The sequence below is a fragment of the Diadema setosum genome, chromosome 14 (genome assembly GCF_964275005.1).
Source record: "Diadema setosum chromosome 14, eeDiaSeto1, whole genome shotgun sequence".
Classification (NCBI taxonomy): Eukaryota; Metazoa; Echinodermata; class Echinoidea; order Diadematoida; family Diadematidae; genus Diadema; species Diadema setosum.
In genome coordinates, this window is record NC_092698.1 from 3,281,431 (window position 1) to 3,301,828 (window position 20,398).

General features: G+C 40.1%; 1 protein-coding gene across 1 annotated transcript in view; it reads left to right on the forward strand.

Moving 5' to 3' along the window:
- LOC140238156 (serine/threonine-protein kinase DCLK1-like) overlaps positions 1-10,732 on the forward strand; it is a 33,712-nt gene extending 22,980 nt beyond the window's left edge. The window contains exons 3-6 of the mRNA XM_072318096.1: positions 1,608-3,718; positions 4,153-4,285; positions 9,119-9,286; positions 9,891-10,732. Of these exons, the coding sequence (XP_072174197.1) occupies positions 1,608-3,718; positions 4,153-4,285; positions 9,119-9,286; positions 9,891-10,096 (2,618 nt within the window). The 3' untranslated portion in view covers positions 10,097-10,732. The remainder of the gene's footprint in view (positions 1-1,607; positions 3,719-4,152; positions 4,286-9,118; positions 9,287-9,890) is intronic.
- Positions 10,733-20,398: the final 9,666 nt, after the last annotated feature.

A 20,398-nucleotide genomic window follows, 5' to 3' on the forward strand; every position in this document is an offset into this window, starting at 1 on the left:
CTATAAGGAAAATGTTTTTGTGAACAGTAAGATGTAAAAAAAAAAAAAAAAGGACAGAAGATTCAGAATTCTTTCAATTGTCTCAAAACAATTGCATGTCCTCGACATTCAGTGTGAAATTTTACACTATATAATAGAAGTATTCAGGTGAGTGTTTGTACTTCAGCTTGATACATTTGTATAAAGGAATGATGATAAAAAGGGTAGTCCTGTACTCATTTTACAGTGTCAATTGGGCCATTTCCAGAATACCTCATTAACACATTTTACAGTCCAGTATCAATATCTTCTCAAATTTTGTGTACATTGTAATTTGATATTAAACACAAGTAATCTATAATAGGGTCTACACATTGACAGGTTACAGAGAAAAATCCCTGTGGATGATAGCTGTGTTCATGACATTATCTAACTTGTATCGCAATCTGTCAAAAACAGAAAAGAAAAGAGGGAAATGTTCAGGAATTCCCAGCAATTTTCCAGACTTTGTTGATGGTGATTATATATTAGTTTATATGTGTAGGTGGTATATCTGACTAAGTCTCTGCATGTGTTTTGCTTATGCTGATAGGCAGGTCAGAGTTGGCTTATAAATGCGTAAAATAATGGTTGCAGTCAGCTATCTTTTAATGGTGTTTACTAGAGAAAATTACCTAGGCTGTACTGCTTAAATGAAACAAATAAAATACAAAACCAAGAAACACGATGTGCTGGTTTCTTGTATGAGACTAGTCCTCTGTTGCTAATGCATGTGATGAATTTGACAGAGTTCAGGTGGCAGAAAGTAAAAATATATCCTGGAGCCTGGAAGCAAGACTAAGTGGATTTATATAGCAAATTACATAGACTGTACGTGCTGTTCACACAGCCCATCTCTGGCTCATCGTCCAGGCAACTGAACAGCTTCTCATGAAGAATTTGGTGGTTGAAAGGGAATGCTTGTTTGCTCGCACTTTGCTAACAGCCGGTGCGAGTGACGAAGATGCAAATTTCTGCCAAACTTTCTTGTCAAGTCACACCCTGTTCCATGACAACCATGTGATGATCAAAACATAAATACATTGCACAAGTGTATTTCCATCCATGTAGGGAAATACTCATTGTATGGAAAGGTTCTGTATAGTATTAGAGAGAGAACAACAGTGGGATACTGATGTCTCATAGATTGCCACTGTGTATGGTATTCAGATCGTCATTATAACAGAGCGGATTAACCACGACACTTAACCTTTGGTCTTCATTGCCCCGCACGACAATGTTCGAAGATGTACTGGAATAAGAGGAGATACGTTCTGACATGTCAGTCATATTTATATTTTCTGTGTTTTTCCGTGGTATTTCTATTTTCTTTGGCACTTTATTCATTTTTTATGTCTAAGATTTTGTGCATTGTGCTACAATCATTGACAATGATGTGCAATCCAGTTGTACCATTTCCATATTCTAGAATGTTTGGTTGACTTTGAAAGTCAAACCCAGTACCCTTAACTTATCACATGAGGATGACACTCTAAAAAGGATATTACAAAATCCACTCTGCATTTCTTCATGTTAATCTCTACAATTTGATTGCTATTAATAATTTTCTCTCTGCTTTTTCATTTCAGGGAAGCATCAGAACAATGAGTCTCATCTCTACGCTCACATCCCGGTTGGGTTTTCCTACCCACCCACAGGAAAGTATGCAGGGACATACGGGAGATCCACCTTTGGCGCGGGCCATTCGGGTCCAGGATCATTTGCCTACAACCGGGGAAACGCAGGAGGAAGTGTGGAGAACGAGTCCAAGGCTATTGGCATCCTGCACTCGGATCGCAGCCCCATCAAACCCAAAGTGGTCAAGATCGTGAAGACAGGGTCGCGGCCCCGGAAAGTGGTGTCACTGCTGATCAACAAGCGGAGTGTGCAATCATACGAACAGCTGATACAGGACATTTCCGATGCATTCGGCTACCCAAAGTACAAGAACAACAGAATCCGCAAACTGTACACACTGAGAGGGAAGGAAGTGAAAAGCTTGGCAGACTTTTACAGAGACAAAGATGGGGTGCTCATTGCATCCCCTTCTAGGACTAGCCTTACGGAGGAAACTGTCGTTGACATCTATGAGGAACTCTATCCCGACAGTTCATACTCGCAGTTTGCACGGAAAAAGAAAGGGAAGAAGAAGGACGGTGCAAAACTTGACAGCGGGATCAGTGAGGAGGATGAAAAGCACAGAAAGAGCAGAAGAGCCCGGGTCTCAAAGGACAGTGATTCCAGAGGGAATGATAGCAGGGGCTCAGACTATGATGAGATCATCCATGAAAGGACAGGTGACACGGACAGGAAGAGGAAAGAGGGAGAGGATGAGCTCGATAGGAGGAAGAGGGAGGAGAAGCTGCAAGATGAAGTCAAGCGGAGGGAGGAGGAACTGCAGCAACGGGAGGAGGAACTGAGGCGGAAGGAAGAGGAGATGTTGAGGAAGGAGAAGGAGGATCAGGAGAGGAAAGATCGAGAAAGGGAGGAAGAGTTGGCCAGGAAAGAGGCAGAGCTGAAAGAGAAAGAGGAAAAGTTGAAAAGTAAGGAGAGTGAAGATGCTAAAAAGCTCCAGGAGCTGCTGGAGGCAGACGCCCAGCGAAAGATTGAAGGGGCAGAGTTGAAGGCGCAAGCCAGGGCTGAGCGGGAAGCCAGAGAAGCGGCAGAGAGGAGGGCCAATGAGGAAGCGGCAAAGAGAGAGGAGACGGAGAGGAGGGCGAGGAAGGAGCTGGAGAAGAGAGCCAAGGAAGAAGACGAACTCAAGAAGAGGGAGGAGTCTGCAAGAAGGGCCAGACTTGAAGCTGAAATGACTGCCAAGGAACAGGCAGCAAGGCGTGCATCAGCAGAGAGGAGAGCGCGGGAGGAGGCCAAGAAACGGCTGCAGCAGGAAGAGAGAGTCAAGGAGCAGGAAGAGGCGGAGCGTCAGGCCAAGGAAGCAGAGAGGATAGCAAGGGAGGAGGCAGAGAGCAGAGCTATGTCAGAGAAACAGGCACGGGAGGAAGCAGAGAGGAAAGCCAAGGAAGCTGAGGAGTACAAAGAGGCACAGGAGGAGGAGCGTAGGAAACGGGAGGAGGCTGAGCGATTGGCGCAGCTTGAGGCAGAGTTACGTAGAGAAGCAGAACGGCGAGCGGAGGAAGAAAGGGGCAGAAAGGAGGAGGATGACACTCATTCAAAATCAGCCTCACCCCGCGATGAGAATGAAAACATTACGTACAAAGACACAGAGGACAGCCCTGTTCCAGAATCAGAGCCGGAGGAAAGATTTGTCCGACAGCCCAGGACTCTCGTCAAAAAGACCCACATCTTGGAGAAGTACAGCATTGGCACGAAAATTGGCGATGGAAACTTCGCCGATGTTCACGAGGCCACGCATGTGGAGACGGATGAGATGTATGCCATGAAGATCATCGAGAAGGCCAAGCTGAAAAACAAGGAGCACATGGTGGAAAACGAGATCGTCATCATGAGGTACGTGCGGCACCCAAACATTGTCCGCCTTTACGAGGAGTTCGAGACCCGGGGCCACATCTACCTGGTGATGGAGTACGTGTCGGGCGGTGACCTCTTTGATGCCATCACCGAGAGCGTCAAGTTCACAGAGGGTGATGCTGCCCTCATGGTTGAGGACCTTGCCAGTGCCCTTGCATACCTTCATGACCTCAATGTTGTACACAGGGACCTGAAGCCTGAAAACCTTCTGGTGAGTGCAACACAATTTGTCTGGCATCCGTTCCTTCAGCCATTTGTTTTCTTCTCTTGTGATTAACTTGTCTTGCTTGTTAAGGAATGAAATATGAATGGAAATGCTCATTGAATGTCTTTCATGTCTAATAATTAAGTTCAAAATCTTGTTAATCTTGAGTCAGTGATATTTCTCAGAATACTTACGTTCAAAACATGCAATCTATGCAAAGAAACCTCTTTCTGTACTTTACCTGTACATTTGTATATCATGTCCATCTTTAGTACAGTTATACTCTCCAGAAATCTTGAAGACAAGCTAAGAACAGCTTGTCAGAAGTACAAAATCAGAAACAGATCCATAAGGACATTTCTTTTTTTCTTTTTAATTTCTAACTCCATGATGTCACAGTGATTCCAGTGAATAAAAATCTCCTGCTCACTTCAATTCAGGTGAACAAGTCTGAGACGGGGGATATCACACTGAAGTTAGCCGACTTTGGTCTAGCCATGGAGGTGAAGGAACCAATCTTCACAGTGTGTGGCACGCCAACCTATGTAGCTCCAGAGATCCTGGCTGAGACAGGTAAGAGTCTCTTTAAACAGGAACCAAAGAAATGTTTCTGTTTTTGACTGCTGTTATTACTCTGTCCGCACATCATGTGACATTAGAGCCATGCTTCCTTTAATGATCAAAACTCCCCATAGCGAAATAAATGTGGTCTGCAGATGGCCATCTGCAGGCCATCCGATAGTTATCCGATGCTATGCCATCCGATAACTATCGGATGGCAATTTCACATGCAAATTAGTTACCATCAGCAAGCCATCGGTTAGCAGATGGCTTGCTGATGGGTACATTTCCCGATGGCTTGCCGATGGGTACATTTCCCGATGGCTTGCCGATGGGTACATTTCCCGATGGCTTGCTGATAGCACTGCGGATGGCTATACCTACTGGCCATCCGATGGCTATCCGGTGGTTATCCGATGGCTATCGGATGGCAATTTCACATGCAAATTAGTTACCATCAGCAAGCCATCCGCTAGCAGATGGCTTGCTGGTGGGTAAATTTCCTGATGGCTTGCTGATGGTAAATTTCCCGATGGCTTGCCGATGGGTGCATTTCCTGATGGCTTGCTGATAGCACTGCGGATCGCTATACCTACTGGCCATCCGCTAGCAGATGGCTTGCTGATGAGTACATTTCCCGATGGCTTGCTGATGGGTGAATCTCCCGATGGCTTGCTGATGGGTAAATTTCCTGATGGCTTGCTGATGGGTAAATTTCCCGATGGCTTGCTGATGGGTATACATTTGCCAATGGCTTTCCGATACATGGGTACATTTTCCGATGGCTGATAGCACTATGGATGTATGCCTATATACCAGCCACCCGCTATGGCTTGCTGACGGGTACATTTCGAACACACTCTGAAGAGTCTCTTCTGCAGGCTTGACCATCTGGTACCTCATGACCTCTTGGCCAACATCAGGTACGGTATTGCGAGTATCTAAACTTTGATTTGCTCAGTTTTCCCATCCATAATTGCTAGAGAAACATAAGTACCGGTAGCAGGAATTCCTCTTTCCACTGTCCATTCTCTTGGAAGATTAGCTGTAGATTCAAATTCAAGCCGTTTGGGTCGAGGCTGTATAGCTACTCCATCATGTAAAATCAAATGAAGAAATCCGCATGCATCCACAAACCACATCACAATCCTTGTATGTTATAGTAATGGGGCAATTTCTGGCTGGTGTATCCGCGGTCACACGAAGTCAGCACCCTTCTGCAGGAATCTCTGTTACGATCAATTTTCAATTTATATGTCATTGCCACAATCCATGCAGAGACTCTATCATCTCGGTTCATAGAGATACTAGTACTATAAAGCATTTCCCACCAATATCTCAAAGTCCGATCGGTAGACTTACCATCACGCAGGTATATATCCAGTGCACAACACACACAGTCCCACTCATAGCTATTTGCGTAAATATGTCTCATGGAGTTAATTGACACAATTTCCGATGCAAAAACGTTTAGGCTCCACTCCTGATACCATGTAACATTGCTTGGTCCTTTTAGAGACTACCATTAACATCTCGGGGGTTCACAATCACTCACCATTCAGTTGGTACAGCTGTACAGTACCGGGTAATCATGTTGATTCATCATCTTCTAGCTGACACAGGGACTGGATACTATAAGGCTCATACTGAACATTGCAGCTACACTTGATCCACCATAATTGCAGGCTCTTCAGTTTTCACAACATTCTGTTACTGTGTGACATTACAGTATGGGATAAAATGAGAAACTTGCTTACCTGCTGATATGAATGATGGAGGAGAGACATAGACCCTACTGGAGTTGTGCATGGAGTGGTGTAGGAATGATGATGGCCAACGGTTATTTCAAAGATGGTTTATCCAGGGAGGTGGGCACCTCATTGGTCTGACCACAAGGTCATCATCACCCCATACAGTCTCTCCCCCAGTCTCTTGGCCTGGCCCATAAATTTTCTTAATGACACACAAACATATATTGTATATGAACTCCTGGTTTCAGAGACTATGTTTGCTGATGTCTTCCTGGTGATACACATGATCAGATTTTTGAAACTACAAGTTTTCTGATGGCTTCCTGATAACTGTTTTTATTTGCCAATGTCATCTTGATGGTTGATGCTTTGCCATCAGAAAGACATCAGCTACCTGATGTCTTCCCGATGGTTAGGTGAGAAGCTGTTTAAAAAACCGAGTTTGCTGATGTGCTCCTGATAGTTATCAATTGGCCATCGGCTAGCCGATGTCGTGTTGATAACTGGGTTAGAAACAATCAGAAAGACATCAGCTACCTGATGTCTTCCCGATGGTTAGGTGAGAAGCTGTTTCGAAAACCAAGTTTGCTGATGTGCTCCTGATAGTTATCAATTGGCCATCGGCTAGCCGATGTCTTGCTGATAACTGGGTTAGAAACTATCAGGAAGACATCGGGTAGCGGGTGATTGCTGATAGCTACCAAAGCACTGCCCAAATGCTATCCGATAACCATCGGATGATCATCCGATGGCTATCGGATGATATTCTTTTTCGGTATTGGTCAGCAACAGGACTTCAAGGTAGATGTACCTATGAGTTTTAATGCCTAGTCTGTTTTTAATTACACAGTTTATTGGTAATGGGATTCTGAAAGCTCATTTATAATTATTTGTGTATTCATTTGTTTGTTCATTTATTCATGCCTTAATATTCATCCATCCATCTAGCTACATCTATTATTGCTGGTGCCAGTTATTGTGACTTATTGTGCCTTTGTGACATCTGCTCCCTATCATTGCAAAATTGAATACCACAGAAAATTATCTCTTGATTTGTACTGTGGTTGAAGGCATGCACATGTATGCATTGTGCTTTTGGAATTGGAACCCATCATTTCTAAGTCTGGAAGATGTGGCATCATGTCTACAGTTTATGTAGGTGTTTAGATGATTTAAAAAGGAAGAGTTATATAACTGTAAAATGTATTAAACAAAAAAGTAAACAGGGAACAATATAGACTCTAACCACAATTCTGTTTGCCTCACTGTTGTACATGAGATAAAACTATGTTATGGATTATGCAAAAAAAGACCCCAAAATCTGAAGCAAGTGTATAAATGAACAGATTAGGGATATATGGTATTGCCTTCAATAATATGATGCTACTGTTGTGTAACAAACGGATACAACAACATCTTGGGTTGCATTATAGCAGAGCCTGCGATTTCTATAATGACCTCTTTGGCGGGCTGTGTCATGGGCAGTATTATGCTAATGCACTCGGTTCTCAATTCTGCATTGTAGGTGACCTGCTAGGCAGCATCAAGAATCCAGTTGCAGTTGGGGCAAATCAATCACGGAGGGGGGGGGGGGGGACTTTGTGATGAATCATCAGTGCCATGAATAATTCAATAACACAGGTTAGAAGTGGTATTATATTGAACTCAATAAATTAGGAATCGATGCTGTGGGGGGGGGGGGGGGAATCGGGTCCATAATGTATATGTCAGGCTTTGAAGTTGATGTACATGTATGCCATATAATTTCATTACTTGTTGTTTTTTAGTGAGCTGTGTTGTTGTGCTCAGCTTTCTACTGACAACAGTTGCCCTATGTAGTACAATTTATAAAGTATACATTAATGTTTTGGATATACAAGTACACATCAATTTATTAAACCTCAGTTGCAGAAAGAAAAGGAGTTGCTTTACTCTAAAGCAAAACATGTTTCACGAGTTTGGGTCAATTAGCCTCGGGCAAAATCTTTTTGTACATTTTTGTGTATTGGCATTGTCTGCATTCCGATGCGTTGAAATGATAATTAAACGTCAGAGCGAAGGCAAGGGAGAAAACATGCACAAGGTCAGAGATTTATTAAAGTCTCCCATTCGTGACGAGTACGATTTGGCCTTCAGATTCTGTGTATCACATCCACTAGCAGACCGAGGAAGCGCGGGTAAAAATTTTGACCTTTGACCCAACAAATCTGTGGGGAATTTTGCTGCAGAAATTGTCATCTTGTTGCTGGGCCTAATCACTAAATTAGCAACTCTGAATTTGCACAACATAGGCTATCATGTATCGGAGAGGGATTAAACAGAGGTGATTAAACTCATTGAATTTGCACAAAATCAGGAAGAAATTTTCAGATAGTTGACAATTTGAGGGAGAAACAGGGTTTTATTTTTAAAACTTATTAAACATATTGCCCATTTGAGAACGGCTTTATTTGGAAATTCTGGAATTGAAACAAAGAATTGTGCATGCACAACAAAGGGTTCCAATGAGAGCAAGTATTTTACTCTGTGAAATACTAAAAATTAATAGTACAGAGTAAAGATTATGATAAAAAGAATATACATACTTGCAAATCATAGAAAATACAGTTTGTTGGACTAGATGGGTCAAGCTGAACCAGTTGCATGGACTTGTTTCATAGTTTCAATGAAACTAGTGTATGTGCCTTTAAAGGAAGTTTAACATTAAGTGCGCACTTTTGGTTCAGCAGAACCATAGGAAATGTTCCAGCATTTCATTTCCTAGAATGACAATCAGTTAAGATCTGCCCCCCCCCCCACCCATTCCCTCATTCATTACAGGAAACATGCAAACTACAATGTACATATTCCTGAAGGTTGAAAAGTAATACATTTACAGAATTCTCTGATTTTCAATCTCAAGTGAATGCAGCTGTCTTCAAAAAACAAACAAACAAAGAAAAAGAAAAAAAAAGCATCCTCAGAATGTATGAAACATCAATACTGCCACCTCACTATCTGAGGCCTGCAATTGTCTATAGATTATTTTGTCTCCTCTATGAGCTGAATCAATCCACTGACCACGTCTCTCCTCTTCCATCTCCTCGTTGCCTAGGTTACGGCCTAGAGGTTGACATGTGGGCCCTGGGAGTCATCACCTACATCCTGCTGTGTGGCTTCCCTCCCTTCAGGAGCCCAGACAGAGATCAGGAGGAACTGTTTGAACTCATCCAGGCTGGCCACTTTGAGTACATCTCCCCATACTGGGACAACATCTCCAAAGGTATCCATGGCAATAGTTTCATTTTGCACCTCCCCCCCCCCCCCCCTTCATCCTATTGATTAATCAAATTATAGATATAAAGAAATAAGTCTTTTTTTATTGCAGTTTATGTACATGTATGTTTTTCTTTTAGGTGATAGCATTGGGGTTCAATCTCTTATGCTTTATGTTGGTTCCCTTAATCTACACATTTGCATGCTTCGTTGTCGATTTGTACCCAATAAACGTCTGTTTGTCATATTCATTTTAGCATTTGATGAGTACTTAACTTCAATCTGTTCCGTCTTATTTATAAATCTCGAGCATTTATTCATCTTGCTTCAGTTTGCCATCCATTTCCCTTCCTTTAATCAAACTGCATTTTTGTTTTTTTGTTTTTTCTTGTTTTATTTTTGCCTCTTAATAGTCTGTGTGTCTGCCTTTCTGTCTGTCCATCTATCTCTGTCTGTCTGTCTGTCTCTGCTACACAATGCAATCACATGCTCAGTTGTCATTTATGTATGTGTAGCAGTGGCTGAATGGCTGTTCTTAGTGCCATCATGGAAAGAGACAGCCAGAACTGTCAATCCACTGAAAATCTTGATCTATTTAAATCTTCCTTCAGCTGCCAAAGACCTCATCGATCACCTCCTCGTTGTCGATGTCAAGATGCGCTACAAGGCCAAGCAGGTCCTCAAGCACCCGTGGGTGGCCAAGAAGGGCGCCACCGGCCGCCAGCCCAACCTGCAGCGGGAGGTGTCCATGAACCTGGAGAAGAACTTCAAGGGGCGCCGCAGCGCCAAGAGGAAAGCTGGAGGCACCCAGAAGTGAGGGGGACTGCGTCCCTCTGGAGGCATCGCCATGGTGATATATTGTACCTGTCAGGAGTGGTAGTTTCTTTCACCAAACTTGTCATTAAACTCCAGAGTGGAAAAGTAGTGCTCATCTTCTGTTGTGCTCAAGGAACCGACAAGATGTGATGAATGCCAGTCACCAGTAGAGGGCGCACTTCAGATTTTGGTTGATGGTGGTGGGTCATTATTTTCACTGATACTGAGATGTGAGAAACTGTTTTCCCTTAACATGAGTTTCTCCAGAGTCTTAATTGCATAGATTACAGTTCTCTGCACAGTCTAATGTCATTTGCTATGCACTTCAGCCAAAGAAGCCGTTCACACTACAGCCAAATATCGATCAAAGAATGGCAGCTCTTCAAGCAATATGGATATCTTGGTGATTCACTTTTGTGTCATTATCAGCTGCAGTGATTCTGAGCGTACGGCTATGTATTTTCAAGATAGAACTCTTCGCTTTATTTTTTACGAATTATTACCGGAAGTTAACCAATATACCTTGAGTCTATAGCATCTAAAGCACATGTCTCTCAACCTGAAATTCAACATTATGAGTACTTGTTTTAGCAAGCACAAAAGCTGAACTTCCCTTAATACTCCATGGAGTGCATATGCCAGTTTTATCTATCGCACAATCTACTGGCGCTGACAGTGAAAGTTCTTTTATTGACAAGATACTGTGGGATAATGCACACAGCACAAAAAAAAAAAAAAAAAGAAATTCTCTTTATCCCGTGAGCAACGTACAGAGAGAAATGCAGTGAAAATCATTCATTTGCCTCTAATAATACAAAGTGTATTCTGGAAAGTTCTCTTGTGCAGTACTCAGACACCTCACAGACATCAGCATGATACAAAATTTATATACATATATGTTTAGGTACTTTTCTCTCTCTCTCTCTCTCTCTCTCTCTCTCTCTCTCTCTAAGTATATATATCAAGTATACATATATATGTATAAATATGTCAATATCTCTATCTATCTATCCATCTATGTGTTTATATCTATCTATCTATCTATCTATCTATCTATCTATCTATCTATCTATTTATCTATTTATCTATTTATCTATCTATCTACCTACCTACCTACCTACCTACCTACCTACCTACCTGTATATCGAATTGTGTTTTTTCTTTCTTTACCGTCCTTGTAGTGCAGAGTGGTTGGGTCACTCTCCAATATAGTGATAGTGTCCCCCAGAGTTCTTCAGAAAACTTTGACAATGACTGGAAGTTGCAGTTTCTATGGCAACAGGAGGTCAACAGCCTTCAGCATTGTGTCATATTGCTGTAACTACTCAATGATTGCTGATTTTACTCTGCCTGGAATGACAGTTGACAAGCATATAATTTTTGTTTTGTCACCCTTGAACAGAAATGAGAATTGTGAAAATGTTTTACCCATCAAATTCTCAAGTAAAAGTGTGGATGTGTGTGCCACTTTGTTTGTTTTTGTTTGTCTTTTGGCCATTTTTGGTTTGCATATATCAGCAGCTGTATTCAGATCACATTCAGATGATATAAGAGCAATAACTCTTGGAATATAAAAAAAAAAAAACCCAAAGCCAAAAATGAAAGCAATAACTTGGACTTGACATAGGGTGCGTTCGAGCGCTCTCCTACAGCGAACTGTACCGTACCGTACCCGCACCAGAGGAGCGCTCGAACGCTCCTAAAGTGTACCGTACCGTACTGTACCGAGCCAAGAGTGGACCACTTCCCGATGTGCTCCAAAAGCGTACCAAAGCGTACCAAAAGTTCGCTGTAAAGCATGCGCGTATCATGCGCATACGTCACAATGCAAAAACATCATTCTCTTTGTTTGGGACAGCTGTAAGTAGTTCAAGCGCCAGGTAGATGACATTCTTCCTAAAAAATGTGTGACCTTTTCTAAAAATAACTCGACAGAGCGCTCAAACGCTCCAAAACTGGCACAGTTTGGTATGGTGTGCTTTGGTTCAGTTTGCTTTGGTTCGCTTTAGAGCGCTCGAACGCTCCCTTAGATTGCTTGGGACACAAGAAAACACGAAAATACAAACAGGGAATTGGGCATCAGGATATAGATATAATGAAGTGCACTTCTATGTGTTTAAGGTTAGGGTTTTCCAGCATCATCCTCTACAGAGCTGTCTACTATACTGTAAAGGCTGCTACTTTTGTGTACAGACATTTTCGCGAATGAGGAGGTCACAGACATATTATTTTGCAATTTGACACGGAGGCTGTCGTAGGTGCACTGATGCCTGTGCATAAATGTAATGCAATCAAGATTCGGTGATATTTTCGTATGTTGTTAAATTCACCACCCAACAATGAGTAGCGAAATTTTGCGAAAATTAAACCCTTGCAAAAATAATAGCTTTTACAGTACCTGTGCATCATTGTGTAATCATCACACGGGTCGTATGACTCTAGTACTGAAGTATTTTGAAGTTTGTCCACTCTCAGGAAATGGTACTGAAGATTGTGCGTGTACAATGTCTGTCATTTTCTATCTTTGTCTTCTTCTTTTTTTTTTCCTCCTGTAGCCGTATGTACAGGAGAAAGAAGGGGTTTTGTATGTAAATATTGTCACTTGCTCTCAGCAGTTTGCTATCCTCTTGAAATGCATCCTCAAGTGTTCTCAGGTTTGTGCGGTTTCTAGTACAGGAGGGATTTTTGTACGAGGGAGGAAACGAAGAAATTATGCTCTTCAATGTATGCTTCGATTCATTTTTTTTTTTTGTACATTATTTTGCAAGTTATTGTACATACCAGTGTGTAATGTTAGTCTTGACTCATTATTCATGAGGTGTTCTGAATTTCTCATCTTTGTGTAAAGTTGTTTTAAAAAAAAAGATATCATCTCTGTGTAAAGATCTGTAAAAATGATATCATCTCTGTAAAGATGTGTAAAAAAAATTGTATGATAATTGGAACATTTCTTTTCATATGTGAAATTGTACAACCATCTCTTTTACTTTGCAACTCTTGTGATTTTTTGTTTTTTTTTTGTTTTTTAAGTCATCAAATGTCTGATTTGAATCATGATTTATTGTATATAAGTCAAGTTTATATCATCAGTGAGCTCATGCAAGCTTTTGATCACATCTAATGAAATGTGTGTAATATTTGTTGAATATATTTCTTTCTACTTTGAGGTCAAGTCATCGATGAAAAGCCGATGCAAGCATTCGATCACGTTTGATGAATTATGTATACCATGTATTCTTATGTACAGTGAAGTAGCATAGAGAGCTGTTGTCTTGTCCAGTCCTAATGTGTAATAGGTGCATGTATTCTACTGTATAAGCTGTTTTTTTCGCGTACAGATATTTTCGCGAATTAGAAGGTTACAGACATTTTCGCGAGATGTTGTTTTCACGAATTGACACCAACGCTATCTTGCATGCATTGTTACTCTAGTGTATGGCGACACTTTCGCGTGTTGTTAAATTCGCGATCCAACTGTGATTCGCGAAATTTGCGAAAATTAAACCCTCGCAAAAATAACCACTTATGCAGTATTCAAAACTCTGTTGAATGTGTCACATGGTGTAATAACAATGTTGTGAATACTGAATTTCTGTGTGTTCTTTCTCAAATCAAAATCATGTTCTTTATTATATTTGTGTGAATATGATGCAGACTCAGTGAGAATGCAGAGTTGTATAAATGACAAGTTGGTTTGTGTCCAGAAATTAGTTAACCTCTATTCATTCTCCATTAGTGTGTCATTCAAGTAGCAAAAAGTCGTACATGTACCACTTCTGTTACTGTTGATATAATGAGCCTGAAATTAGTTTTCTTTTTTCACACATCTTTAAGAAGGAAAAGTTGTGAAAAGATTGTTTTCTGAAACAAGAAATGGTTTGGTAATAGAATATTTGCTGTTGACTTGAGGCATTGATTAAAGTGGTGAAGGATAGGAATTATTTGATGATTGTTTATTTTTACAATTTCTACAATGATTGTGATTTAACAGATTGTAAATTCTTAGCAACATCTATAAAGTGTGTGCAATGAATGCCATGGATATGCAATTATTTTGACCTACCACTACAAATGCACATTGATGTAAGATTCTATGACAGCTTTACATTTCACATTCTGATTAAAGATATTTGTGACAGCTGCAAAGTTTTCTTGATATTTGCTAAAGAGCTTGCCTGACCTTTGTGATATTAGTGATACCAAAGAAATTCAAGCTGGAGACAAAAACAGAAGGAATCAGGCAAAGCGAATAGCTCATAACTTGGCTTTAGCCGGCCTGTGTTCCATATAATCTTCATGTGTAAATCTGAATCTGATTGTTTAAATTACTGTCACCATGTCAGTCAAATTCAGATATGCAGTATGGGTATTTTAGACAGCCTTCGGGAAAAAGGGATGAATGCATGAATTAATGAGCACACAATTTAAGCAGTCTGTTTAATGACTAGTGTGTCTTTATTAAAGAGCCTTTACATTTCATATGGTAAATATTATCTACAGTCTATTTTTATATTGCACCACCAGGATAGTAAGTTGCACTTCCCGTCCGTGGCATACCCAAAAATTTTGAAGTGTAAACTCTCTTTTTTTTTTTTTAAGAACTGTTAATGAAAGATCATGATATGTAATCCAGGTTTTGGCCCCTGTCCAGTTTACTGTGATGTCAACAGAAACAGCCAGTTCTGATTTGTGAAGAAGTTTACGATCAGGGTGTGCAAATAGTTACGTTTCAGAAGGGAAACCGCCCACTATGTTTAGTTGTGGACATTTAAATGGAATTGCTATGTTTTATATTGGTATTGATATTAATATTTATATTGATATTGGAATCAAATGTATCATTTCAACCAACCATCTCTCACTGCCAAGTTCATATCATGTGCATAAATCTGCATATTTCCTAATTTGAAACTGTAATACCTTGAATATTCTTAACATCATATTTGTGTTTGCCAGGAAGAAAAATGTGGGTAATTTCATTTTATTTTATCATGACACTGCAATTTGATTTTTACTTTAAGTTGATATGCTGTGATGTATTACTGAACACAATGAATCCTTCAACTAACAAGATATTTTTGATCACATTATTTTTAGTTCACAGATTTGATATTACACATACTGTTTGAAAAAATTACATATCATGTAATGTTAAATATGGAGCTCTACTTGATTTGACTTCTGTCAAAAGTCAGTCAAAAAGAAAGAGAAAAAGAAGAGATGATACTGTACTTGGCCTTTTTTGTCCCCGCCGAACGAGTTCGAGCAGGGGACTATGAAACGGGCTCCGTACGTGTGTGTCCGTCTGTCTGTCTGTCTGTCTGTGCATCCGTGTGTGATCAAAATCTTCAATTTGCTTCTTCTCTGTCATTTATGAGCCAATTTTGAGTCTGTTTGCTTTATATGATAGCAGTACATGGGAGCTTTGAAACTTCTACACAGAATTTCAGTTGTGACCTTGACCTTTGACCTATATTGTACATTTTGCTACAAAATGCTACTCCTTCGCCATTTCTAACCCTATTTCGATTCCGTTTGCTTTATGTGATGGCACTAGGTGAGGGCTTCAAAACTTCTACACAGAATTTTGACCTTTGACTTCTTTGACCTTTGACCTTGATTTTTTACCTGTATTGTTCATTTTACTACAAAATGCTACATGTACTTCCGGCGGGGACATATATTACGCAACACGTAATTTCTACTTTTCCTTGTTAGTCTGTGTCTTTAAAAATGTCTGTAAAAATGTCTCAAATCATGTGTGTAAAGCAAGTATGATGTAGTAGTTGTAATATCAATGTACAACCTTGGGGAATTTGACATCCAAAGTCAAATATATTACTTGGCAAAGCTCTTGGTAAGTGGGATCTGAATGCTCATGGGACTTGAGAGCAAGTTACTGTAAAAGTGGAAATTTTCACGGTGTTGAAATTTTCGTGCATTTCGCGCAACCAGAAGCTAGCGCGAAAATAAAAGCACGCGAATATTTTTGTGTGCCATATGTTCCAGTAGTTGATGTCCTGATTCTGCGGAATTAAAAACACGTAAAACTCTTCTTACCCGGCCAAGGGCGAAAAATTAGTCGTGCGAAAATACCCACTTTTACAGTATAGCATTTTGATTTATCCCAGAGTAGATAACCTGTTCCAAAGTTTATTGTAATTGTGTATGTTTGTGTGTCATATTCAATATACTGTAGTGCCTTGAGAATACCTTGTATTTTGTAATGCTACTCTCTTGTATCTGATTCTTGGTAATTTATGCAATTTTCAAATGCCTTGAAAACGAAAGGTTCATTCAATAAATCACTATCAATATCATGTAGCCAAGACATCTGAAGCCTTTTATTCTCTTGTGCCAAGATATGTGCAACATACTGTATAAACCATATGTGACCCTGCACCACAAAACAAAGGAAAGTCACCAGAAGTAGATTTTTAGTTAAGGGCAAATTCTAAAAGAGCAGACTCTAAGCTTTAAAATGATGTATGTATAACTCAATTCAAATGGACTCTCTTAACCTATCTATATGTTGGAAAGAAAGCACACACTCTGGAAAAGTGTGAACTGAGAAAAGAGGCTCTGAAGTAAAGAGTCTATTCAAGCGCTTAATCTTTTCCAAGCTACGCTAGCTGTGCCATGAATGGGACAAAAAAAAAAAACTAAAAACGGGGTGTTAACCACCCGAGCGATAACAACGAAGGGATTATCAGATTAAGCTTAAATTAGGCATGCTTTATTAAGACATTTTGTCTGTAGCATTATCCTTTCAAAAGTTATTAGAGTTGAAAGTGAAGAATGTGTACAGGATTTTTAAGAAATGAAAAGTGGACTCTATTAGAAACATCTAATCATACTGTCCTACAATAAAGTGTTTGAGAAAAACTGCTAAAAACATGGCTTCCTGTTTGTTTTATGATCCCAAACTTTAACATAATGTAGAAGAGGACTTGCTCGTGCAGAAAATATGCAAAACTCAAGATTGGCTAGGTTGACCCATTTCACCTATTTTCAGTCCTCACACAAATTCACTGCGTGCGACTTTTTGTTCGTTTTGTGATACACGGTCACATATATTTGGTGGGTTTTTATTTTTGCAAATTTTGTTAGTCGGGTGCCGTTTCCAAATTTATCAACACATGAAAATAGTAGGTCTGTTCCTGACATGAATGCTAAGAGCATACATACATTTTTCCATTCATTGCTCTCTACTCCATGATTACAAATCTAACCATTCCTGAAATTGTTGGAATTCCTGATTCTCCAAAATAAAAAAAAAAATAAAAATAAAATAAATATTTAAAACTTGCTACATATATGGCATATACAGTATATTTCCTCTCTGTATGAATGTTACAAAGGTCAAATGTTGCATGCTTTGCATGCCTACACGTCCCATCTCCACAAAATTTCAGCTCAAGCCAGCACAGGGTGCTTGAAGTTCAAATGTCAAGCATTAGGTGATGAGACAACCTGCAGGATTTTCAGAATGTTTGTCACATTTGGAAAGCAATATGTAAAGAAAACACAAAGAAAATTCAACATCATAGCTGATGTCACTAAAGCTCCTACATTACGGTGCAGAGCAGAGGAAGAGCCTGAAAAGCAAAAAATATGCTGAAAATCAAATCCCCCCCCCCCAAAAAAAAAAGAAGCTATAACAGCTTTGAAGCTGAACTCTTGCGCTCCTGCATACACATTTTGTGGAATTCTATTATCTTTGTAGTACACTCTTTCCATGCATGGCATTGCAAATTGCAGCAGTATTCTCATGCAGCAATGGCTGCACTGAAACTTTAAAAATTCATAACTTTAGAATGGATTGTTTGATTTTTCCTCAAACTTTTTTCCTCAATCTGATGTGTTCTACTAATATTGCTGCATTCACTCAATCCACACGTATATCTGGGTTTCATTCCCCTTCAAGATTAAAGGCTTGCATACAAGAATTAAAGAAAATGTCTTAAATATATCGTAGTATGATGCCACACTACCTTTTACATCAAAATCTTGTGCAAAGAGGAGTATGTTTCTACCTAGGTATGTATGCATGTATGTATGTATGTATGTATGTATGTATGTATGTTGTATGTATGTATGTTGTATGTATGTATGTATGTACAAGGCAGGGGCCGCAGAACCGGGGGGGCTGGGGGGGGGGGGGGAGGCTGCAGCCTCCCCCCCCCCCCCCAGCCCCCCCACACTTTTGGTTCGTGAAAAAAAAAAAGGGGGAAAAAATCACAACGCTCACTTAAATTTGAATTTCTTAAGATTCTTCCCTTACATAAAGTTCCCGTCTAAGCATCACTTACATTCCAAAAAATCAATAGTTCTTTCATGTACAAGGAAAATATCCCCTTTTAATCAACCCTTTCCTCTCTCAGTTCCCCCGATCATTTTTTTTTTTTTTTTTTTTTGGGGGGGGGGGATAATTTCCCGAATATTCTATCAAATATGCGTATATAAACGAGATATCTCAATTTCAACTTTAAAAAGGCAAACGCTCCCTCGTACGGGAAGGGTGGGGATAGTACTCTCCCATTTTGCCCCCCCCCCCCCCCCCCCCGCCCTGTGCATACAAGTAGACAATGGCTACACTTTGAATTCTCCAAATATATGCCACAAAATGTGTGCACCAAAACGTTTAACTGCAATCAGAAAATACAGAATCTCCCTCATGTAGGAGGGGGAATAGCCCTGGCTTATCCCCTCCCACATCCTCCTGCTATGTCTCCTTCCACAGACTTGGACTTCTCTTACTGACAAATTTCCAGATATTCCAACAGAAAAGTGCCAAAGCTGAATTTCAGTTCTAAAATGGAAAAAAAAAAAAAACAAAAAAAAAAACTTCCTCGAATATGGGAGGGGCATCTTGCCACTCTCCTGTTGATTGGTCCCCTCTATAGACTTAGTATACTTTGGGGAATGACAATTTCCGAATTTCCCAGAAAAGTGCTTCAGATCGCTTTATTTCAATTTTAAAAACGCAAAAGCTCCGTCAATAGGGAGGGGCATCCCCCTCCCCTAAGCTCTACCTCACTAGACTTTGCACATACACAGAGATGATGCACACTCAGAATAACAGCTAAATTCTGTGACTTTGTTATTAACACTTCCCTGAAGAACAAAAAAAAAACATATTATTTCCATTATTTTTTTTTTTTTTTTTTTTTTTGGGGGGGGGGGGGGGGCTAGAAAAAATTCCAAGTCCTGCACCAAAAGTTTGCACCAGATCACTGAATTTTAGGTCTGAAAATGTAAAATCACCTTCGTGTTGGAGGAGAAATATCCCTTATGTACACCCTCGTGTGCATGCCTTTTCTGTTTGATTGCTTAACGACAGCGTTCATGAAATTCATTGTAAGAATTAATACAAGTTTATTTGAATGCTACCACTTTATAGGCAAATTGTTCAATAATAATCCACATCAAAAATCCTGCTAACTTAAACAAGTGGGACAAAAGATGCAAAAACATGCATCAAATTGCACCATTTCAACATCAAAATGTAAAAACTTCTCACCGTGGGAGGGGGACATCCCTCCAAACCCTCCCCTCTCGCTCCCTCTGCTCGGGCTCGGTCGCTTTGCTCCCTTGCATATAGTAACTGCCCCCCCCCCCCCCCCCCCAAGATCATATCCTGGCTATGCCAATGCATCTAAGCGGTGGGGGGGGGGGGATCCGGTCCGGCAGCCCCCCCCCCCCCCCCCCCCACTGAAAAACATTCCGCGGCCCCTGCAAGGTGTATGTATGTATTGACCCGTGGGTGACAGGACCTTATCTAAATTCAAAATTCTCCTAATTCCATTCCAAACATCAAAAAGTTACTGATTTGAGATTCAAAACATTACAAGTATTAATGTTATCCAAAATAATGTTCCCATATTATCTGACATCAACATTGATCTTATTTTGAAAAAAAAAAAATGTCATAATATAATAAATATCATAAATATAATACATGGCCTTGTATGGCACACACACACAAACACACACACACACACACTCACAAATCAAAGTACAGTCAACCTTGCTTACCTTGCATTAGTTGAATAATCGCCTTGAGTAAGTCAAAGTCTTTTTAAGTCCTCTTCTCTTTATATTCTCTTGATTTTAATCCATCAGAAGTTAAATTCTCTCTAAGTCAAAGCTATTTCTTCAGTCCAAATAGATTCGACTTTTATAGGCAAGGTTGGCTGTACTCACATTCTATCTTCCAACAAGCAGCAATGTATTTTATTGCCATTACAGGAATTCAAGGGAAAAAGTCTTATAAGAAATAAATACAGTTGCAATACAGTAG